General features: G+C 47.9%; 10 protein-coding genes across 10 annotated transcripts; 2 read left to right on the forward strand and 8 right to left on the reverse strand.

Moving 5' to 3' along the window:
* Window positions 1–43: 43 nt before the first annotated feature.
* Window positions 44–949, reverse strand: dscB (the record flags this gene model as incomplete). Its single annotated transcript, XM_022540984.1, has 2 exons — window positions 44–604; window positions 683–949. 2 exons carry the CDS (start codon window positions 947–949, stop codon window positions 44–46), a joined length of 828 nt encoding a protein of 275 aa, XP_022398920.1.
* A 733-nt stretch (window positions 950–1,682) lies between these two features.
* ASPGLDRAFT_37519 (uncharacterized protein) lies at window positions 1,683–2,027 on the forward strand (the record flags this gene model as incomplete). The annotated part of the gene is made up of 2 exons (XM_022544832.1): window positions 1,683–1,694; window positions 1,809–2,027. 2 exons carry the CDS (start codon window positions 1,683–1,685, stop codon window positions 2,025–2,027), a joined length of 231 nt encoding a protein of 76 aa, XP_022398921.1.
* ASPGLDRAFT_581156 (TFIIH subunit TFB1 family protein) lies at window positions 1,930–4,308 on the reverse strand. Its single transcript, XM_022548297.1, has 3 exons — window positions 4,032–4,308; window positions 2,189–3,965; window positions 1,930–2,118 (listed from the first exon to the last, which is right to left on the reverse strand). Exons 1-2 carry the CDS (start codon window positions 4,171–4,173, stop codon window positions 2,191–2,193), a joined length of 1,917 nt encoding a protein of 638 aa, XP_022398922.1. The 5' UTR covers window positions 4,174–4,308; the 3' UTR covers window positions 1,930–2,118; window positions 2,189–2,190.
* A 166-nt stretch (window positions 4,309–4,474) lies between these two features.
* ASPGLDRAFT_27608 (uncharacterized protein) lies at window positions 4,475–4,969 on the reverse strand (the record flags this gene model as incomplete). Its single annotated transcript, XM_022543674.1, has 1 exon — window positions 4,475–4,969. The coding sequence occupies one exon, from the start codon at window positions 4,967–4,969 to the stop codon at window positions 4,475–4,477; it is 495 nt and encodes a 164-aa protein (XP_022398923.1).
* A 1,595-nt stretch (window positions 4,970–6,564) lies between these two features.
* ASPGLDRAFT_130769 (Leucine Rich Repeat domain protein) lies at window positions 6,565–8,762 on the reverse strand (the record flags this gene model as incomplete). The annotated part of the gene is made up of 3 exons (XM_022540986.1): window positions 6,565–8,012; window positions 8,078–8,458; window positions 8,525–8,762. 3 exons carry the CDS (start codon window positions 8,760–8,762, stop codon window positions 6,565–6,567), a joined length of 2,067 nt encoding a protein of 688 aa, XP_022398924.1.
* Window positions 8,763–11,795: 3,033 nt separating this feature from the next.
* On the reverse strand, window positions 11,796–12,023 carry ASPGLDRAFT_131204 (uncharacterized protein; the record flags this gene model as incomplete). Its single annotated transcript, XM_022541019.1, has 1 exon — window positions 11,796–12,023. A coding segment is annotated over one exon (228 nt), but the record flags the coding sequence as incomplete, so codon positions are not given.
* A 2,752-nt stretch (window positions 12,024–14,775) lies between these two features.
* ASPGLDRAFT_37523 (uncharacterized protein) lies at window positions 14,776–15,393 on the reverse strand (the record flags this gene model as incomplete). Its single annotated transcript, XM_022544833.1, has 7 exons — window positions 14,776–14,842; window positions 14,884–14,938; window positions 14,987–14,992; window positions 15,062–15,084; window positions 15,139–15,214; window positions 15,271–15,307; window positions 15,358–15,393. The coding sequence occupies 7 exons, from the start codon at window positions 15,391–15,393 to the stop codon at window positions 14,776–14,778; spliced, it is 300 nt and encodes a 99-aa protein (XP_022398926.1).
* A 1,146-nt stretch (window positions 15,394–16,539) lies between these two features.
* On the forward strand, window positions 16,540–18,468 carry ASPGLDRAFT_581425 (uncharacterized protein). The gene is made up of 2 exons (XM_022548299.1): window positions 16,540–16,782; window positions 16,841–18,468. Exon 2 carries the CDS (start codon window positions 16,853–16,855, stop codon window positions 18,296–18,298), a length of 1,446 nt encoding a protein of 481 aa, XP_022398927.1. The 5' UTR covers window positions 16,540–16,782; window positions 16,841–16,852; the 3' UTR covers window positions 18,299–18,468.
* A 32-nt stretch (window positions 18,469–18,500) lies between these two features.
* On the reverse strand, window positions 18,501–19,824 carry ASPGLDRAFT_1496714 (uncharacterized protein; the record flags this gene model as incomplete). The annotated part of the gene is made up of 2 exons (XM_022542062.1): window positions 18,501–19,305; window positions 19,760–19,824. 2 exons carry the CDS (start codon window positions 19,822–19,824, stop codon window positions 18,591–18,593), a joined length of 780 nt encoding a protein of 259 aa, XP_022398928.1. The 3' UTR covers window positions 18,501–18,590.
* Window positions 19,825–20,065: 241 nt separating this feature from the next.
* On the reverse strand, window positions 20,066–21,651 carry ASPGLDRAFT_37525 (uncharacterized protein; the record flags this gene model as incomplete). The annotated part of the gene is made up of 3 exons (XM_022544834.1): window positions 20,066–20,466; window positions 20,516–20,827; window positions 20,880–21,651. The coding sequence occupies 3 exons, from the start codon at window positions 21,649–21,651 to the stop codon at window positions 20,066–20,068; spliced, it is 1,485 nt and encodes a 494-aa protein (XP_022398929.1).
* Between the last annotated feature and the right edge of the window lie 1,496 nt (window positions 21,652–23,147).

The following is a 23,147-nucleotide window of genomic DNA, read 5'->3' on the forward strand; positions in this document are numbered from 1 at the left end:
TAGTCGGAGATGCTAACCAACTAAAACAAGTATTCATAGATTATTATGCACCCCTCTGCCTCTGTCTCTGCTCACTATTATCCCCACTTCCACTCCCATCCGAAACCCCCGAAGCAGCCCCACCAGCAGCAACAACCTCCCCCTCCAACCTCCTCCTCAAATCCTCAAACCTCCCCTCCTCCCCTCTACTAACCCTCTCCTTCTCCCCAACAACCCAAGCCGGAACCCTCCAATTCACCCCAACACCAGGCAACACCTCCGCGCGCCACGCCAACCCCACAAACCACCCCGTCACAGACGGAAGGAGCATATACGGAAATTGCGAGAGCGCGAGTTGTAAGGCGAGGAGGTATGTTGTGCTTTTGTTGGAGAGGAGGAGGGTTATTCCTTTGCTTGTTGGTTCTGTGGAGGAGGTGGATGTGCCGATGCGGTAGCGGTAGGTGTGTGGGATTAGCGCGTGGTATTGGGCGAGGAGGGCGAAGAGGGTTGTCACGGGGCCGGAGGGGAGGTAATTGATCGTGTTGAAGGATAGGGGACGGATAACGAGTGCCAGGAGGAGCGGCGGGAGGAGGGTTGTATACGGTAGTGTTGAGAGAATAAACGACTGCGCATCACATACATTAGCATCATCATCATCATCATCACCTATATCCAATTCAATCCAAGGAATGCCAAAACATACCAATAACTTCTTCCTCCCCCACCCCCTCTCAATGACCCTGAGATGATAAACCAAAACCGCCGCAAAAAGCGCCTCCGTCGAGTTCGCAAACCCAGCAACCTGCCATATCCACGCGCGCCAGAACTGTCCGTACTGCCAGAGATGCGGCGAGACGTAGATCGACACGAGATGCTTGGAGTCGAGGATGGAGAGGAGGATTGATGAGGCAATTGTGTAGATTAGGAGATTTTTGGTGATGGGGGTGTTGGTTAGGCCGGAGGTGTACATTTTGTTTATCTATGGTAAAAGTAAAATGGCCTGGCCGTGGCCGGTTGGTGGTTGTGTTGTGTTGTGTTGTGTTTGGATGTATGGAATGGTTTACGGTGGTCTATACTGAGGCCCACTTGGCACGTGCCGGCTGCATGTACAATATGATGTACTTTGTACTAGCATGTAACCAACTATAACAGACAGCTCCCATTACTACATATCCGTAGACATGGGTACAAACGTATGTACTTAAGCTATATAATCCAAGAAACGAGCAAATATATATCTCTCTTTACCTCCAGGACCAATACCAGGCCATCGAAGATCTATGGAACACCGCCGCCCCCATGATGGCACGTACATTTAACCTCAAAATGTCCCGTCCAATCATGCACAGCACACGAAACAATGCAAATATCCTGTTTGAGTCGCAGGGCAAGTTCTATATCTGGGGGACCCAGTTACAAATCATTTTCATTGGATTGAGAAGCCCGCTACTGAGGAGGGTATTGCGCATGCGATCGAGGAGGATGAGAGCCGTGGACTTAAAGTGGTGACGCCTGTGCCTAATGTTGACTCTTGGTCTTGATTTTGCTATGAAGATCATTACGTTGTTGCTGGTTGCCGGCGTCGGCATGTAATAAATAGTGCTAGCGTGCCGATGGGGCTGGGACGAGCACTCCGCATAAATATAAACAAGCGTTCGTTTCTCTTGGCTCACATACATACATACATACCTACAACTGTCAACATGGGTGTAAACGTACGTGTTCACACTCAATCTACAGAGTACTTGTACCCAATACATTCTAAAGCAAGCAACCAACTAACTCCATCCCCATCCCACAGGACTGGACCAACGACCCCTCCGAACTAGACCTCGACTACACCTGGAAAGGCCCCCGAAAGCCCCGGCGCCCAGATGGCAAGTACATATGGCCTCAAGAACCCCCGTCCTTTCCCAAGCAACACACGGGCTTCTGGAGAGGCGAGTGTTGTGTTCGAGGCACAGGGCAGATTCTACATCTGGAATCAGATTCAGGATGAGGTGTGGGGTGTCGAGGATCCTACTACGGAGGAGGGGATTGTGAAGTAGGTCAAGGATGATCTGAAGGGGCTTAAGTTGGAGAGAGTTGAGCCAGTGGAAGGGTCTTGAGGTCGTTTGTTATGGGGTGTTGTATATATTACTGTTTTTTAGGCGGTTTATCTACTGCACAAAAACAAATACAGAACAAAGGTATTATTATGAATACATACCTTTATGCAGGCGCCTCCTTCATCTCCTCCGCAAACGCCTCCTTATACTTCCCCAAAGCAATCTCCAACGCCCTAATCGTCGGCCCCAACAACTGATTCACTACCTTCTCTCCGCCAGCAATCCCCGCCAAATTCACACGGATCTTCCTCCCTGTCGCCTCCAACATATCTCTCGCATGCTGCTTCAACCGCTCTACTTCTTTCTGTCGGTCTGCCTCCGCGTCAGCAGCGACGGCCTTGATCCGCTGCATTGCGCGGTTGAGCGATTCTACCAGCGAGGCGACTTCGCCCGCACGGTCTGCGTTGCCGGATAGGAAGGCTTGCCAGAATTGATGGAGGAATTCGGTGCTTGTGGCGTGGGTCAGGGTTAGGCGGTCGTAGAGGGGTGGGGTGAGGCCGTAGGTGCCTTCTGTGGAGGAGCTTTCGGCTTGGGCGCGGAGGTCACGGATTGCGCTGAGAATTTGGGTAGAGGCTTGTTGGAGGTTGGGTTTGGAGCCGACTTGTTGGCGGGATCGGGTTTCGTCCGCGTCTTCGTCTTCGTCTGGCTGTACCAACCGGCCTAGCTGTGCGGTGCCGTCGTTTGGTAGTTGTTGCTGTACTTGCGTACGGAGAGTGCCCAGTACCTTTTCAGGATCCTGCTGCGAGATCAACCGACTCTGCTCTTCTGCTGCATCTTTGGCTTGCGTGAAGAATCGACTTTGGTCCCGAACATTCAACAGAACCCGGCCCTGCTCCTCGTCGCCTTGTAAATCTCGTAGCTGTAACGCATTATACGTCTCCTCATCCATTCCCACCGGGGCTGCAGGATCTCGATCTGCCGGTGCAACACCAGCCATAATCTTCTCACTCAGACTGTTCAATGTCCGGATAATAGGCACCTTGTCCACACCTGACGGTCTCATGTCCAGATCCGGCCGGTTACCCCGTCGCTGGCTGTGATTCACCTCATTACCCGCCAAATTCAGAAACTGAGGCACATGCGCATCGCGCTGCCCAATATTCTCATCTTCCAGAAGATACTTATCCAAAACACCATCCGTAGCATCATTTTCAGAAACACGCTCCCCACGCAACTTCTTAAATAACCGACTCTGGAAAAACCTCGACCAAAACTGCTGCTCCGACAACTTGGGCACACACTCATCATACACCCTCTTAACAAGCGGATGCTGACTGAAAATCAACTGAATCTGCTCTTTGCTAATATTCAACTTGGTCACATTCTCCTCCGTCCGCGGCTTCAGCGTCGAAAGCACATTATACGACCCCCGCAACTGGCCCCGTTCAATCGCATGCGCCCGCAGCAAATGCAACCGCGTCGACCAGAACTGCGACGCAAACTGGTTCGTCGTCAACGACTCCGGTTTCGTATCTAGCGATTCAAAGAACATCCGCTTGAGATTCGGGTCCGCCCGTAACAATGACTGTTGGAGCTCTGCGTCGGCTTTGAGCCGGTTGTCGTCGTCCCATGCGTTGCGGCCTGTTCCTGCTGAGACGGCGTTCGCCATGGCCATGGCTGCGGACATGCTGCCATCGCGGGGTGGTGGTGCGGGGGTTCCGCCGGGGGTGGGTGTGGGTGTGCTACCTGAAGGCTGCGGTGCGGCTTTGGTGGCTTGGATGGCGGAGCTAAGGGCGTCTTTGATGGCGTCTGCCTCGGGGCGCGCGTTGGCGCCGGCCGTGAACGAGAAAACGTATTGTTCGGGGGCGCTGGCGTCGGGAGGTTGGACGAAGATCTTCAGCATGACCTTGGGATTACTCGCGGGTGTCTGTTGCAGATCTAGCAGAGTCAGCTTCCTTCGCCTTCCAAAAGGGATTCATTATTCCTCAAAGAAAGCCCCCGTACTTGTAACATGACCAACAGGCAACGTGATCGTCCCGGAGACACCGCCAGCCGCGGGAATCCACGAGACCGACTGGCTGTCCTGGGACATGGTCAGGGTGCCATCTTTCTTCTTGTACGTCGCCGACCCGCTCGGAGGTGCCATCGTCGTTCAAGTCGACGGCTTCCACTGTCCAGGGCGGCGTTGACGGATCCACCCATCGGGAGGGAGAAAGCCCGGAAAGAGAGAGGCACGAGAGGCAGATAAGCCTTTCCGAACGGCTTTGGGAGAGTTGGCGTCGTGGATCTGAAAAATGTCGCGGCGGAAGCTTGGGTGGAGCTTTGTAGCGGAGGGCACGTGACTTATCGGAGTATTACTTGTTACCTGATAACAATCGCACAGTTTAAGAACAGTTGTAAGGTTTAAATTAGGGCAGCATGCCCACTAAATTATCCAATTCATTAAATCAACCATCAAGACCCTCGACGAGAAACTGGCATGCACGAACCACGTTGAACGGAGGATGTGCCACATTTTCTAGCGCTGTCAGTAGTAGGAGGCTTGAACCCAGGTCTTCGCGTACGCTTGCTCTCAAACTCACTCCGGGAAGGATCCCCCAAGGGACAGCGAAGCCATGAGATAGTAAGACATCTTCGTATTGCTCGTCGCGGAATCCAAAACTCGTATCTCTCACAAACCACGTCCTCAGAAGGCCGTCGTTTATCCTCCGACAAATCCACATGTATTTGTACTTGCTTGGACGATTCGAGTAGTAGTTGAACGACTCGCACTCCCCAACTTTGATGACCAGCATCCTAAGAGGTGCACGATTTTCAGCTGCCGCCGAGTCAAGGAATTTCTCTTGCTCCCCAAGCATATGATTGAATAACTCTTTACAGTAGTTGGCGGAGATCTCAGGAGCGGGCTGGGGAGCGGGCCATTGAACAGACTCGCCGGACATGCCCCAAGGAGGATTCCGGTGGACTCCATCTTGTTTCGGAAGCTCTGATGAAGTCAATGGAAGATTCAATTTTAGGTGACGTAGCTTTTGGAGGCGCGACAATGAAGACAATGCATGGTAGACCGACTCCTGTTAAGTCCCAAACTTTCAAGATGAGGAAACCACTCAACAACTCTATCGATCTTATTGAATATACTTTGCACTTCGTCGTCAGGGTTTTCTGGGAATTTAAGTCCAGAGTATTGCAATAATTCCCCGCGATTCAGTCGTGCTTGCCCGCCACATCTCGTATAGCAGAATTGGAGGTGCTTAAGAGAACCCTGGTGATAGTGCGCAAGCGTTTCCAGAATTTCCAGCGGAAAGTCATAGCAAATAAATGTGGACAAGCCTGTGATGCGTTCAAGGAAGCGTTTGGCGGCCGCGATTGACTTGTCGGACTCTTCTTTTTTGGACGCTCGTAGCTCGATAGATTGAAGTAGGCCATGCGCCTGTGCCCGTCATCGCATCGGCAAAAACGGGTAAAAGCTCACCAAGATTTTGATTCAAGAGCGAGAGATTTTGGAGGTGCTGCCATAGAATACAGGAACTGAAAAGAGGCCTTGGATTCGATAAAAATCCGTGGAAGTTGTAGGGATACATAACGGCATACCACAGTCAATTGACGGAAGAGCAGCGGCAGAGCTATCTCATTCAATTGACGACAACAAGCACTGAGATTCTTCAAGCTCGCGAAATCCTCCCACCGTAGCTGGGAACAACAGGTCAGTGTATGATGGCAGCAAAGGGAATAGAAAGTAGTAACCTACCAATTCACAAATTTCCGCCCACAATTCAGTCGGAAGCTCAATATGCATCAGTTATCAAATACAGTCAATAATTCCAAAAAGTGAACTGAAAAGAGAAGGAAGCACTATGAAGGCGAAGGAAGATAAAGAGACCACTAGGGGTCAAAATACGCTAATACCTGCATCCAATTGACTGCGGCAAGTCTACAGCCTTGTGCATGAGTCATGAGTCAAGTACGATTATAATTCAAGATATCATAGCAAGTTAATTTAGAAATACACAATCGTTAAATCACAAATCCACTCCCCGAACAGAAGATGAACCGTTGACAGACCTGATTGCGCTCCTATGCAAATTCCAGGGAACTCCAAATCGCAAAAATATAAGAACAGAAGACACGGAGAGAACCATCATATAAAACGAATTAGTAAAAAGACAACCATATCGTTAGAACGAGATATCACCCGCTATGCACAAACACCGAGATGACAACGCTGAGCAAGAAAAAAGACACGAAAAAATCCTGAAAACCAACCAAATCATTGCCAACAAACACAATACCTTATTCCTCCGTTGAACGCTTGACTCCCATTATGATCCGCTCGAAATAAAGAAAACGAAACTACATGCATCGAATCAAACCTTCATCTGAAAAGCAAAAACCATATCCGCCATTGTCGACGCGAAACACAACGCAAGGGTATTGGTATATATAGCCGTAATAGAAGCAGAGATCAAGTAATCCGCACCGTAAGTAACGCCTTCGCAGAAATTAAAGAGAAAAGAAAAGAAAGAAGAGAGGAGAAAAGTCACTTTTTGAACATGTAATGTCCATAGATGCCTCCCACGTCTCCGACGGCAACGGGGATTTTTCTCATTCCCCACCAACGGGCGCCCATTTTCCAGGAGCGAGAGCCGTCGTCGGATAGGCGCGAGGGCATCGAGTCGGGGTCACGGACGTACCATCCACGTCGACCCAGTTCACGAATCATCCAGCCGGAGGAGGACTTGGTGTTCTTGGTGCGCTCGCGCAAGGGAGCGATGATCTTGTCACCAAATTCAATGACCTGCAGGGGGTAGCTCTGCTGCGAGAGCAACAAGCAGGTGTTGGTGTTGAAAATGGTGCCAATCGTCAATTGAGGAACCTTGTTGAGATCCATATAGGCCAGAGACGGGGGAACCCATTCCGATGCCGGCGGGGCCGGAGGTTGGTCAATGGCCATTTGATCATCCTGTTCTCCCGTCAAGTGAGAAGGAGGAGGAGACGGGGGAGCAAAGAAGGTGTTCAGATCCTTGGCGGTCAGATCGGCCGAACTCAACCCAAGCTCGTCCAGATGCTTGGTCAAGGGCAGAAGTAAGCGAGTGTGCTCCGAGCTGACCTTGGCACCGCCCAGGTTCAAAGAGCGCAGCGTAGACGGCAACTTGGGGAGCAAGGCGTGGAGATGATCCTCGTCCAGAGTGCGGTAGCGGGTCGCATCCGTGAGCAGGTTCAAGAAAACGAGCGAGTCGCGCACGGCAGGATGAGTAGTCAAGAAGTGGACTAAGGTGTTTCCACGCAGGCGTGTGCAGCGGGACAGACTCAGGTGCGTGATCCGGGCCGTTTTTGGGATGGACAGAAGCGCCTCCTCAGTGACCAGGGTGTGGGTGAGGTCCAAGTGGGTGACGTTGACCAAGCGGGGAAGCAGGAGCTCGAAAGCTTCTGCCGACAGACTGCTGCACTCATGGAGCGAGAGGCGTTTCAAGTTGGGCAGAGTTGGGGGAAGAGGCGAGACAGTGGTCAAGGCCTCAAGGAAGATGGTCGAGAAGGACTGGGTGGAACAGCCGCAAAAGTCGATGGCGTTCATGTTGGGTAAACCAAAGAACAACTTCTGCAGAATCTCGATGCTGATGTCACCTTCCACGTGCTCCTGGAGCAAACATTCCCTGAGGTTGGGCAAAAGGTTCAGGCATTGCAGCAGGGTCCGAGAAGTAAGATTCTGAATCTCAGCATTCATCTGCTTGGTGCGACCCAGACCGACAGAGGTGAAGTGGGAAAAGTCAAGTCGACGGACGAGGGTTCCCAGGGCGGGATACTGAGTCAGGTGGTTGAGACCCTTGGAAAAAACGATCGAGTGGGGGAAGGTCATGTTGCGGTACAAAACACCGAGGGTGGCGGCGTGCAACGTGCGGGAGGCCAAGAGGCAGCAAACCAAGTCGACGTTCCGCGGGGTGAAGCCATTGGGAGGGATGTCCACTGCCAAGTCGGAGATAATTACATCTGGGAAAAAAAAAAAAAAAGTTAGCTTGAAATAATAAGAGAGATATTTAAGAGAGGAAGCATACCAAGAACCTCAGGAGGGAGTCTCTCCAGGGCCGATGTGCGGCGGGGCGGCTGGGTTTCCTGAGGCTCCAACTGCTGCACAGGTTGCAATTGCTGTGGCTGCGGTGGCTTCAATTCCTTGGAGAAGGAAGGACGAGCGTCACTTAAGGCGGGAGCAGTCTCCCAGGCCCATCCACGAGTTTGCAAGCTCCCGAGCGCCCGGAGATCACTGTAGCTCCGGCTCAGACTCTTCCCGCCAAGGCGAATTTGCTTCCATCCTAAAAAGCCACCACAGGGACAACAAAAGTCGGGAGCTTGCTGGAGCATTTCCGAGACGTTGGGCTTGGCGGGTTCTTCGTTCGGGGGGTGGTCGATATGGGTGTCGACAAAGGACTGCGCGACGCCTTCGGAAACCATTAATTTTCTCCTCTTGAATTGTAAGCCCACAAACAAAAAAAAAAAAAACTTACCGTCGACGTCTTCCTTGATAGAGCCAAACGAGTCACGGCGGCGACTGCTGGAGCGCGATCCGTCCGGAGAAGAGCAGTTGGAGATCTGGGGCGATTCGTCTCGGGGAGAGTGAGGGACACCCTCCTGAGTAGCAGAATAGCCTGCGGGCGCAGTGGTGAAACGAGAAAAGGAGGGTTTATGGTGGTGAGAAGCGCAGGCCGAAGCGACGGTGGCGGAGGGGGCGGCGGAGGAAGACATGGTGGGAGGAAAAAGAGCGAAGCGGAGGGGAGCTTCGACTCTTTTTTATATTGGAGTGGGATGATTCTAGTGGGTTGATGCTGTTGTTAGTGCTGCCAGTTGTCGTACGCAGATCGGAAGGAGTAATACAGAAAAGAAAAGAAAAAAGAGTGTGGTGAGAGGTTGAAGAAGAAGAAGAAGAATGAGGACCGGAGGAGGGAAAAAAAAAAAAAAAAAAAAAAAAAGAACGGGGCGAAGAGGGGCGGCGGAAAGTGTTAGTCACGGAAACGGGTGGATGAAATCAGTAGTAGTAGTATATGATCCTATTATGTCTAGGATGGAGTGCAAAGAATGAAGAAATCGCTTAAATAGCGAAGAAAATGCAGGAAAACAAAAAAAAAATAATAATAAAAGCAGAAACTGAGCGAGAGCCTAAAGGGAAGGTAGAGGAGAACCGTGGGCCAGAGACCGATGTCCGGCGGAACAGCGTCGGAGATGAGAATGGTACTTTTACTATGTAAGTATACTTGATTCCGTCCAGTTATATTCATGTATTTCCGCGTAGTCTAACGCCAATATTGTTGCTTTTTCCCTCTAAAGACTACTGTACTATGACTGCGTGATCCCGTGATCTCCCCGGCGAATGACACTCCTGCAGCAGATCCGTGGCGTGGCATTCCATGACATAATGCCAACTGTCAGCCTGCACTACACAGTGAGCATATACTACAATTAGTAAATAGTAAATAATATATAGTATATATAGTATTACCTCTCAATATACTCCAACAAACTATTGATACTACTGGTGTTTTTATGGTACGGTGGCCAAGGCTATTAAGCTGTCTTGGCCGGATTGGGTTAGTGTCTTACCCCGGACCCAGTAACGTTTGACACTAACCTCTTTGGGAACCCTACAGATCAGTTATGTAACCATGTCACTGCGTAGCTGTAGCCCATAGGCAGTGACTGTAGCAGGTTACTACAGATATGACAGTATATCCATGTACCCTGGTTACAGAGTACTCTCACCTGTTGGTTCAAAGTAAGACACACTCCAGTGCAATCGAAAAGAGCTCCAAATTAAGCTATTCGCCATAGTGCTGTAATGCAGCGGATCTCCGTCTGCCAAGAGCCAAGATCTCCAGGAGTTCCTCTATTGAGCATAAGCAATCGCAGCTCCAGAGTACTACTACTAGCATTCCGTACAGGCACAAGTAATACAGAACCAATAAGCATCAGTCCGCACTACTCCTTATTCTTCTATGGTAATACAGCCCCTGACCAATGGTAAGACGACAATCCGATGGCAAATATCGGCTATCTCTGCCCCGCTGCTGTCGCTGATCACATGGATCATCACATGACACTATTGAGTCACGTGATGTACACACCAGCCCCCTCGTTCAGTTCCACAGCACTCACGCGGAGGACTGCACCCCGTATTATGATACTAACTAATTCATCCCCTTACGGCAAGGGGGGAATCTAAGCCAAGCTCCTGAAATAACTCCCCCTTATCAGCGGGGGATCTCCTGATTTACCAAGTCGATCTGGCGTCTCCCGACCTGTGTCGGAATTTCACGGAAGAGGTGCTACCCCTTGTATCGCGTAGATGAGACAGCCTTCTCTTACCTAATTGTGCAGCTCGAGAGATGATGATGATGATGATGATGATGATGATGATGTTGTTGTTGTTGTTGTTTTATATTGCCACCCGCCTTGTGGGGTGTTAGCGGGGAGGAAGATGCGGAGGCTTCAAGGTTTAGACTGGAGTCTTGGCTCCTTTCTAATTGCCGTGCAGCCGATGATACAAGACATGACATTTATCTGGGCGGTTACGAGGGCAAAACATGGCCGAATGTCGAGGGGTAAGCTGACTAGTTATGTCAATAAATTCGGAAGAGACGGCGCCAGAGGAAACTGTTACGTGAGAGATCGAACTCCACTGCTTTGTCATGTTTACATTTCTAATTGACTTCTTCTCCACGGCTAGCGCCGGAAACTCTGGGGTCATTTTCTGAATGGTCGAATATCAGTCAATTCCACAATTCCGTGGCTCATGGCAATCTCCTCATGCCGGAAGAGGGCTATCAGAGAATGGAGATACAGGCAATCGGCAATATATACATGCTCATTAGTTACCTGAAACATTCAGCTTCTTGGGGATTCCGGGTGTAGGAATAACATTCCTGCTTGTCAATGTCAAAGAAGAAAACCACTGCGATAGAAAAGTTCACCCCAGAGAAGCGAACTTGGCCTCGAATACTTGGTGTCCCTTCCTTTTTTATGGAAACAGGCTAGCCAAATATGGTTAGTGTGTTCTTGGGGAACAGTCTCCAGGATGGAGTGCGCATCATTGTCAATGAATATCTAGACGATCTTATCATTCAGTCAATTGGAAGTCTAGCATTTTGTAGGGCGATAACTGTTAAGAAAAAATCTTTTCACCCTACCAGTATTATATCTATGTACAGTGGGACGCACTTAGTTTGAGGTACACGCCGCGGTATTGGTGGGGGTCTTAAGAGGCAGCCCAGACACAGATGGTCCTGAAACAGGTACAGACACACCTGGCAGAGGAAGTGTCCAACTGGAGAGCAGAGCAGCAAATTCATCAAGGAATCTATCTAGACCGAATTACAAACCAATGCAGTTTCAGCAGTCAACTGGTCTGACCCAACCAAACTCAAGCCAGCCAAGGACTGCCCAAAGGAAGCGCGGAGACTGGGATGCCTCGTTATCGTATGCTCTGCCACTGGATCATGTCAGTTTGGATCCGGTTTAGTCACCCACGGCACCACCGTACGGGCTCACGCTAGAGATGAGGAAGGAGAAAGGTGGTGCGTACGAGAAGACTAAGCTGGGAGCCGTTGGGAGAGCATTATACGAGTTTATGGTGTTATATTTTATGTACATGTTTATTGGAAGCGGGCCTTTAGAGAATCCACAAGTACCTTAGACTACGCTCTAATGAGGAGCTCGGGATCTTTACCAACCCATCATGGCTAAACAAAATGAAAAGTTGGATATCTCGCCAAGTACAACATGACATCAACAGCCGTATTTGTCCATGATAACCCTAAATGAAGCATCTTGCAACAATTGTGTCGCGGTAGGCAGTTCCTCAGGACAGTAATTGAACCCTCTAGTCAAAATAGAGAGTACATGTTGTCGCTCAACAAGGTCACATTCAGGACGCATACGTTCAATCTTTGCTGTGAGGGAGCCTTCGGGCCAGGGCTTGGTATTTGGGTCATACCACATATTGCGACTTTCTTCAGCATCAATATATGAGCCCTTCCACTGCCCATCCCGGAACCATGTTGGACGGCGAGAACGCAGCTTGCTCGATATCCGTGAAGTAGTTGTTGGGCTATATCAATTAGCTATAACGCACCCCGCATCTGGGAATTGGTTCATCACTCATGTTCCGGTTCAAGACCAATCGTCCAATCTGGCGGAGAGAAAAGAGATAGGGAATCAGAGCGTGACAACGGAAACAAACATATGTCTCGAACACACCGACGCAGCTGATTCGAATCTGACCAGGCACAAGCGCCCTCTATCTATCACCAGCAGGTGAAATGGTTATGGACACGCAAAAGTAAAGAGCGAGTAGCTCAGGAGCCACATGACTACGCACTGAACAGGCCCTAAGCACTCTCATTAGAGCAGCAAAACCCAGAGAGGGAAAGTGACAGAAATTGTGAAAATCTGTGGAACCACTTGGGAATAGGATGATTGAAGTTCCACTAGTATTACAGACTCTACGTAGCTAATGGCAAATGGGTCTGAGTCGTATAAGTGCGTTATAATAGCTATCCTGTGAATATCTTGCTCGTCTCAATGAACCAGAGATATGGGACATGATCTCGAGGGATCTATCACTACGAGAATCTTGTGAGAGAGCGACTAACCGCAGAATATATGGTACTCAGAGACCTAATTGCCGAAGAGGACACTGGTGCAAGAGGCAATCGTCTCACGTCGGGACCGCGCAACTTTCAAGATGGGCACAATAAAGCAATCCCCAGCAGAAAGCCTAGCACAGGATTTTTACAATACGGTGTCTGCGGAATCGAAGATGGAACAGATTCTCGAGGAGTTTTGAGCCGTGCAACGACTAGGTCAAATGACAGGTCATTGCGCAGCGAGAACTCCGCTCCGGGGAGATGTGTATAGTTAATCTTGGCTTCCAACGAAAAGCGCGAAGTAGCCGTAATATAACAGGTCCAATAACAGGTACTGCCACACTATGACGGTAGCTTGATAAAAACTGCGGTGGGTATGTGCAAGGAGGAATAGTAATAACTGAGACAGAGGAATAGTGACAACCGTTTTTTTTTTTTTTTTTTTTTTTTTTCCTTTACAGCGGCCGCCGTGCTATCGCGGCGCTAATTAAGGCCATGTCAATCGCGGCGATACTCCAGTGTATCCTTGTGTGTACCCTGCTAACACAGCGCGTCCACCCAACATCAGTGATACTACCTGGTTCCAGGACAACATTTACAATCTTTTGTATTATTATAGTATTCATTACTCATATACCCTGACGCACTTCAACAACAATTCATGCGATTGGAAGCAATGTATTCAAGTTATTATAGAAAACATACACATCCTATCTATACTTCATTAGATGCTGTATGCCATGAAATGTTATTTCTATACTATACAACGTAGCATATGAAAGCTTGGTGTGCAATATACAGGTAAGTACCTAGTATACCAGGAATTGTATTCGTGGTTTATGTACATAGTATTTCTTCATTAAAAGACATGTTTATCATAACGATTCATCTCAGTGTAGTATCACTATTGAATATTATTGACATACTCTGTACATTCATCCTCTTCTGACTGTCCCATTGCTAATCAACCCCGTTTACGTTATATTAATTTTATCATTCCCCATTCTCCACAGTCGGCTGGTTGTCATCAGTTGGCTGGTCCTCCACGGTTGGCTGGTTGTTATGCAACGCAGTCAAGTCAGTCAGATTCAATCCAATCTCTGCAATTTGCAGGTCATCAAGCCGATCCATGTATTTGTCACGGATGGTATCCTCCCTTGCTGAGTCCTGTGCCGCCAATGGCCCTGCTTTTTTTTTTTTTTTTAACACGAGATCGCAGGATGTCCAATGTCAACCGAGCCCGCTCGGAGGTCTGTTGTTGCCATGTGCTTTTCAACCTGGAATATATGTCTGAATCACATCAGTCAGTACATACTTAGACACCCCCAGAAGCCTTGCTTACCTGCAACTATATTGGCATCGAACTTGGCAGTGACGTACGATCCTCCGCTATGCTCTGTGTGTCTCTGTGCTTTGGGTAAATACATGTCTGAGATACCCAAGGTTGAATGGGCCTACAAGGGACACAAAGACTTGGTCAAATGGGGACATGGTGTCTATCAAGTGTCTTGGTGCAAAGTCTAATGTCTACAATTCCCATAACATGTATCTAGAAATTGCCTGTACCACCCTACAGATACCTTCTAAATAACCACACTGGAAGGAAGAACTCAGTGTAAACTAGAAATTCAGTGTGGACTTATGCAATTCTGTAGTAATTTACCCCCGTAATAGTGTGGTTTTCACATGTTTCTTCCTGTATTTATCACTAAACTCTTACTAGACTCCTAATCCCTCCTACACATCCCCGTCAAACACCACCAGTATGACCGACCAGGAGCCTATTGATCGGATCATTCGTTTTCTCAATGGTATCAATTTGCCTGAGGCGAGTATATTTTTCCCTTGTGCTGGAGCTATGCGCGACATATGCTGAACATAGGTCAGGATGATGGAGACGCGTCGCGTGCACTCGAAGATGACTGATGTATCAGATGGTGGCGAACTGGGCATCTTCACAGCTGTTTATGGTTAGCATATGTCCAGTAGAGGCTCAGGACAATGAGGGAAGAGAGACTTATGCCAGCTGCTCCAATTAAGTGGCATATAAATCCAGCAAACCACAAGCAGGTCCATGGCCGCTTCCAGTTAGCACTGTGCATATGCTTGGACTATATTACTTATCCAGGTTCATGCGCATAGCGGGCGTCTCGCCAACCTTGGGAGCGGACCCAATGCTTCAAGGCACTGAATATCATTAGCATGCACTCTGTACCACATATACTTACTTCTGGCCAGCCACAAGCTCCTGAATGCGCACATTCTGGCGGGAGAGATTCTGCACTGGAATGGTGTCAGCATATGCAAACCATACACTGAATAGCAACTTACCAGTACCTGGATGCATGCATCACACATGGCGCCAGTATACAGCAGTGCCACCAATAGAGACACCACACACCTCACCACCATTGACAGCCACATTGCACCTGTATACATAGAATCAGCTTCTTTCCTTCTCTGCATATGCCTGGTGTACATACACGCTGCCGTGGACCTTGGACTGGTGAGAGGCAGGGTTGGGCGCTGCAGCATTGCTGGCAGTGGTCACATTTGGCTCTGTATATACACAGTTAGCATATGCTTGATCCATACAGGCACTGTCCCTAACTTACGTCCAGAATCAACCTGGATTGGGATTCGGAATGGGGCCTGGCTTGTAGTTAGCATATGCACTGCATTTCAGAGTGTCCCTGACTCACCATAGTGGTAGCCAAAGGTGGAGGGATTGGCGGCATTATCCACTTCTGGGTTGACGTACTCAGCAGCGTTGATTGGCATAGTGTATGTCAATCCTAGATGTCTGGTAGGATATGCACTCACAGTGAAGTTGGTAGTGGTAGAGGAGAAGATGAAGAGGAAGATAAAGAGGAAAATGAAGAAGATGGAGAAAGAAATGTGAAAGAAAAAATGGGTGTTTGTTATGTTTTTAGTGAGTGAGTGAACATATATTTCTGTTGTTGTATACAACATCCCATAGTAATGGCATCACAAAAACAACTCACCTAGGCAACTCTTTGAGCACAGTAAACCTATACAGAGTACACTTTGAGAGTATTTACTGCATATGCTTAGTGTATTGTCATTTCTTTCTATTTGAAGCCCTATTTTCGTACAAAGTACAGAGTATAGAAAGTAGTGTAGGAGGTCACGACCGCAAAAAAAAAAAAAATAATAATAATAATTAGTGTAATGACAAAACATACACTGGAAATATTTATAGCATAACTTTTGCATATGCTGAAATGCGATCGGGTGCCAGCTCAGCGTTGGTAGAAAATTCTCTATGCGGAGTGTGCCGGTAGAAAAAGTAGTGCTCTACCAACGGTAAAATCTCGGGAGAGCTCGGCATATGTAGAAAAATGCCAAGAAATTCTCTACATTCGATGAGCTGAGTCCCGTTTTTCTAATAGGGGAAAGGTGATGGCCTGATCCCACCATCAATCAGCAGGACGCCGGAGTCTAATTATATTTAGACGATCTTATCATTCATTCAATTGTCTTTATCGGACCGATAATCCGAGCCAGGAAGGTTGAACTCGTCTTATATCGGGCCATCCGAGCCATGCTGGTGAACGCGGCAGGGTGCCAACTCGCCGATAACGGCACGCCGAGTCGTGTCACTGGATGCTGATTGACGGACCCGCAGGACTATCTGCAGTGCTCAGGTACGGAGTACAAATTTCCGCCAGGGATTGTGGAACTTCTTATGTTCGGTACAATGAAATGTCTAACTTCATCTGTCAAAATTTTCTACAGAGCCAAGGTTGACAGACGGCTGAACCTGCTAACCCTAAGCAAAGATAGATAAGATCGGCATTCAACATCTTATCATCCCACGCCATTTATCCAATACAGTGGTTAAGGTCGATATGCTATGACCATGCTTTGGAGGACTGTTTTAGTATGTGTCAAACATCCCATGTGGGAGACATAAGACAAATGCACTTTCCGATTATTACGCTCACCGAGCTCGTACTAGCCAATGAGAAGGGGACGGAAAGGACTCGAGTGCCATGATGGTATGGATATAAGGTGTCATGTCTCCCTCATGGGCTACACCCAAAAACCTTTCTGTACAGGCCACCCCTTGAAAACGTCCCGGCAGCGATTTCACCGAAATCAAGGTAACCAACCCAATCCCCTCTATGGTTGGACCACCAGATTGACTGGGAATACTCATAGCTTAATCCAAAAATGATTGGATTGAAGGTACCGCTCTTGCTGGTGCTGCTGCACGCAGTATTTGGCTCTGCCTACCGATGGTTTAACTGGCAATCCGAAATCACTTGCGAGTCTGACGCTTACATTGCTCCCGAGAATGAGAACGCCACTTCTTCGTTCCTCAGGGAGCAGTACTCGAGAGGTTCCTTGATCAAAGTAGTCGGCAATGGCCACGGTTTTGGGAACCTTACCACATGTGTTGATACTAGTCGTACCGAGAAGCCCTCATACATTGTTTCCCTTACCAACCTGAACCATCTCCATATCGACAGGGAGAGCATGACTGTCACTTTCGGAGCTGGTTGGGATGTCTATGACCTGATTAACGAGCTCAAGGCCAATGGACTGTCGTTCAACTACCTTGGTGCAATGCGGGTCCAGAACTTTGTGGGTGCTGTCTCCACCGGTACTCATGGAACTGGATCTTCCCTCGGAAATATGGCAACCCAGGTGATAGGATTGCGTGTCCTGGACTCGCAGGGTAATCTCCGCATTATCAACGAGACCACCAACGCCGGCGAAGATCTCAAAGCTTTCCGAGTCAGCCTTGGTGCTCTTGGTCTGATCACCGAGTTGACCATCAAGGTCGAGCCGACCCATCTTGTCAAGAAGACCACCAAGGTCTTGAATGCCACGACCAACTACTCCCAGATGTACGGGGAAATTGCGCAGTTGTATAAGGACCATGACCGCCTGACCGTCTGGGGTCCGCACTTCGACTGGGATGACAAGGTGCAGGACTGGGAGATTGAACCCACCTACTTCGCCTCTTGGTGGGAACCAACCAACTACACGGGCACGCGGAACTGCACGCTGAATTACTGTGCCAACGGCTGTGGTGACTGCAAGAAGAACTATATCTGCTATGATGAAGTGTCGGATGCCGTCTCTTGTCCCGCAGCGGGCCTGTGTACGAACGAATTCTACGCTGAGATCGAACACTTCTTCCCCATCGAGCATCTCGTGGACTTCGCAACCAACTATACTGTATTCCAGCAAAACCAGACACCTCGCATGAAGGCTCCCTACAACGAGCAGATGATCTTCCAATACCGGATCCTCAAGGGCGACGACACCTATCTTTCCCCAGCCAACACCTACAACCTTGGACCCGAGAGTAGTGGATTGTTTGGAGTCCTCGAGATCGACTGGCTGCAAACATACAACAACTTCACCACTCTGTGGCAGAACCAGGCGTTGGCTGAAGAGTTTCTCCCCCGGTTTGGTGAGACATACAATGTTCGCTCCCATTGGAACAAGATGTCCCCTCCAAACGCCACCTACATCCAAGAGAAATTCCCAAAGCTGCCTGAATTTCTAGATATTCAGGAGCGCCAGGATCCGAAGTGCCAATTTACCAATGATTTTTTGATCCAACAGCTTGGTATCACCCGCTGCGCCAACCATCTCTCTATGTAGAGAGAATCGTTGATAGCAGAAGCTGTTCTATAATTATATACCCTCGGAAACATGTAATTGAGTGCCAACCATGGGATGGCCTGTATACATACATAATAGCAAGCAACCATCTAGGAATCCAACCATTTATCCACTAGAACAGGCTATCATAAAAGTAGTCTATTCTCCAACCAGCTAATCCAAATCCAAAGCAAGCATATAGCAGCACCATTTCAGATATATGTCTACATCTTCTTTATATACTCGGTCCTCGGAACTCTCGGGTTCAAAGCCAAGGTGTTCAAAAACGCCATCAAGCGACTTCACCATTTCTTTCGTCCAGGACTTTGAGCGCTCTCTGTAGCTTTTCCCTTTGATCACAATCCCTGATATTGATTTCCGAGGAAACCCCTGGAATCTCAACGCAAAGGTTACCCTCCGTCACGAAACAAGTTATGCTTTCCTTGAAATTTCTCTCTCGAAGTACTTTGAGCCACGATACCCATTCCTCGGCACTCAGATGCGGGAGTAAGGAATGGAAGCTTTTGTGTCTCAATGCCTTTTCAGCGGCGTGCCTTGTTTCTATGGTGCTGGATTCGAGATGCAGTACCGAAGTTTTAAGGATATCCAGAGGCAGGCTTTTTTTGATTGGCGAGGACTTCAGCCGCTTTCTGATTTTTAAACGGATAATCCAGGTAAGGTACGAGCCATTTGTTTGTAGGAATGGATAAAGGACACTTTCACATTCGGTCTGGAGAAGCCCTGTGACGAACCGCCACATGACATGATAATGTCTGTTGTACTTTTCACACTCGACAAACTGATCCGGGCTGACTTGCACTGGGTGTTGGGTGCCAAAGATGACTGACACCAGTGGCTCTTTCTCTTTCCAATGCCTCACAAAGTATTGGGCCGCGAAGTATTCTTGAAATGTCAAGTGAATGAAGTAGTATTCCCTGCTTTTAGGGTCAAGGGAGGAGTCGACTGCACGGAGAAAGGAAAGTTTTTCCAGTTGATCGCAGGCGTTTCTGTGTTGTGATTCGCTTTTTCGTCAAACAGTTTCAGTTCCAGTGTAGGCTTCTCTTTTCAACTGCGAGTGAACCATGGAAATCGTGATTTCTTCCGGCAGTGAATTCATCCAGGTCTGCTCATAGTTTGCCAATGTCTGATTTCTCAGCTATTATTAGATCTCCCTTTTACACCCCAATATAGCTGCCCATCAATGGTTCAAAATACTACACCTCACTTTCTTCCCTCTGTATATGCTCGCTTCGCTCGTGAGTGAGGCAAAAACAAAAACATACAACAGCCGGGATTCACTGGTGATCACCCACTCAACTACTAACCGGCTGGCGTGTGGCTTGTGTGCGGTCAGTAGTTGGGTGGGTGCCCCTAAAGGGTGCGAGGTGGTGTGAACTCCTGGCACTCACATGACTCGCGTGGGTGCCCTATAGAGGGGTGTGATATTCTATGGCCACTCACACCTGCCAGTGCAGATCCGAATATTGAACCATTCGAGACTCAAAGGGAGAGGCTGAATGACACATTCAGTTCTATTATGAATATGGATTTGAAGGAGTATGGGATGGGATCATCGAGGGTTATACATCTGGATAGAGGGAATCGTCGTTGAGGGTTTGTATGTACTGCATGTACTTGGAATATCACAGTTTATGGATTTATATAATTCAATCACATTTTCTCAATCCACAATGCTTCAGATTATTGACCGTGATTGGTACGTAAAGACCGCCTTGAGAATATATGGAATTTTACCTGGTAGTGCAATTAAGGCCATTGGTCGAGCGAAACAGACCAAGTCTCCAAAAACTCATTCGCCTCCTCATCCTTCAATCCCCAAGCAGATATAACTTTCTCCCCCATCTTATACTCCCACTCAGTGCTGATCTTCAATGTACTCTTGCCTGTCGTCAAATCTCTCTCGAACTCCAAGTATTCATGACTTCCCCTCTCTCCAATTTCTCCTCGGAATGAGAATCTCAATTTCCGCAAGCGTGGCATTCTCTGCACAGCGAGGCCCATTGACTCATAGAGCTGGTCGACTTCATAGCTCTTGATGAGTCCTCGTTGAGCATAGTATTCACTATCGTATTGCCATGGCTCAAAAGAATCTTCTTCCAGATCTCCTTCCCAGTCTTTTTCGGGGTCGTTGTCGAGGATCCATTTCCCTTATCAGGTTAATAAAAATATCACACAATGATACCTGAAAGAACATACCATCAGCTGTATACGGAGGGGCCTCTAGAACCTTAAGGACCTCCAGGTTTGGCCAATATAGATACTTCGTGTCGACCTTCTCTTCAGCTACTGGCCAGAATAATGCACTGCTGATTCGGACGTCCTTGAGATGCAGTTCCCGGAGTCGCGTGCTGAGAGTTCGAAAAGCAATAGAAAAGTCGTCTAGTCCTTGTGAAGAAAGATAATTGGCTGCATTGCGAGCGGGATTAATTGATAATTCACGTTGCGCTGAGATTGAATATGTGAATGTTTCTACTGATTCAGGAAGCAGTGATAGATGGTCGACAACCTCTGCACGGCATGAATAGTCTGTACAATATCGATAGATGAGAAAGGGAGATACCTTGTCGCTGATCAGCCAAAGCCTGTAGAGCTCCTCGTGGGACAAATCGACCCTCTCCGCTAGAAACATGTTGAACATGGGGAAAGCGACTGAGAAAGCGAAAGAAAGCTGATGGTCGAACATTGCTGTCTCTAACTTCGTGTAATCTAAAGCATCTAATATACGGCAAAGTGGGCATATTCTGAATATCATCTGCAGTCAGATGCAGAAAATTGGGGACTTTACCCTTTGCCCACAGCTGGTCGATATTCAGAGACTCCCATTCCTCCTGCTCGATCTCTTCATCGTCACCAACATCGAGATAATCGTCACCACTCAGCCAAAGCGACAATTCCATATTGGTCTGGTAATCTTTCCATGCATCTAGTAGTTCAAAAAGATCAAGAATAGAGCTCTGACATTGTTGAAGACACCAATCTGGAAGAAGCTGTACACGGACGTCATCATCCCCCTGAGTCTTTGCATACAGATCCCGCCTATTGATCTCAGGCGACCAGAGAATGTGTCGAATATAACCCGCTTTCGCGCGTCGGTAAGAGTCACCGGATGTGAACTCCTTTAGCTGTTCAAGTGAGCCTTTCTTGTTGATGGTGATTTGTTGCCAAATCATGCGCTCCACGATTGCTTGCCATTGCCGCGAAACGATCGCGTACTGGGCGAGTTTTGCGGGCTTTGCACGGTTCTCAAATGGACTGCGTGGTTTCTTTGGTGGTGGTGCATCTCTTATAAGAGCAACAATAAGCTGGATCACTTCAGCTGGTAGGGAGACCATCTTTTCCATAGGCGTTGGAGGGATCTGCAGGGAAGTTGTGGGTATCGCGTGGTTTTTGAGGGCAGAAATCGAGGATCCCAAGATTTGCGCTTGATTTTTAGTGCGGGGATCGGATGTTATGCTGAGACAACCCATTCATTTATGAGATTCATAAAAGAGGATGATTATTGATTAATGTCAATAAATTGGAGGAAGGTGATAATAAGGAAAATTAAATATCAGAAGGGTTGGACTATTTTATTCAGACTTTTGTTGAAGATGTTCTGTGATATATGTATCGCAGCAAATTATTGCTAGTTATGGCATATCAATGACAAATGGCTTAGATAACCGATCAGGGCAGTATGAATTCAAGAAGGCATATGAAAGATCGAGAATGATTTATCCTAGCACTGTTACTTCTTCATATTAATAGTACTCAACATGAGGGGATCAACCTCATCATAGTAAATGAAACAGAACTGTCAGAACAGACAGGATAACCACCATCAAACGATTCCCTCGATTCCTTATTTTTGTGCTCTCTGTCTATTCGTGCTATGAATGTAAGACATTGGATGTAAATCTACCTTAGAACAACCGAAGTGGCAGTCGGGGCAGATTTTATCTTATTGCGGACTTTTGACACTGCCAGTCCTGCGCTTGGGTCATCTTATTCCCCCATTGCTATTCACTTGGTTTGGATATATCCAAATTCAATCAGTTGATGCAACCATGTTCCGTCAGTTGTAGACAATATTTCGAGTCGCTTGACGTTGGCGACCTTCAAGAACCAGGTTTCTCGCTGGAACCATCTTTTGGAACCGGAGGGATTAGTCCTCTCGGTTCTTCATGGCCGTCTGTTACGACCCTGTATTACTGTCGGGTACTGATGAGCACTTTCGTGGTGGTATCCGGACATTGTTATCTAGTACTGTGAAAAGGTCAGTATCCTTTTCATAAATAGAAGTCTACTGGCCTTGGATGTATACCTAGTAACATGGGGCGGGTTATCAAACTGAACACCAGTGAATCTCGACTATTGTATTGATGCTTACTGTTATAGCGAGGAATAGTATCTAAAAATTTGATGGAGCTGTTCTTCTGTAGCCACTATCCAACAGTGTCCGTGGCATTTTTTTTTTTTTTTTTTTTTTCCCCAGACAGGAGACGTAATAGAAGACGGCTAGGGAATGGGAAAATAGCAAAGATATGCTGAAATAATGTAGATAATATACGCTGGATAATAGATAGATTGACGATTGCTTGGTGTAGAATGGTATACAGTAAATAGTGGTAAGATGAAGAAGATGGGAAAAGGGGCTTCTCTTCGGGGACACCGTTCACCTCACATAACTACATGTCTAATACCAACTTCCCTACATGGTGACTTGCTCGAGAGATCTCCCGCATCACAGTAGCTGTGAATAAACCGTCGAGTCATTCGACATTTGTTGCTAGTCAGGGATAGGATCTACGTTTATACGTCGGAAAAAAATATGCAAAGCAATTTTTGA

The sequence above is a fragment of the Aspergillus glaucus genome (assembly GCF_001890805.1).
Source record: "Aspergillus glaucus CBS 516.65 unplaced genomic scaffold ASPGLscaffold_16, whole genome shotgun sequence".
NCBI lineage: Eukaryota > Fungi > Ascomycota > Eurotiomycetes > Eurotiales > Aspergillaceae > Aspergillus > Aspergillus glaucus.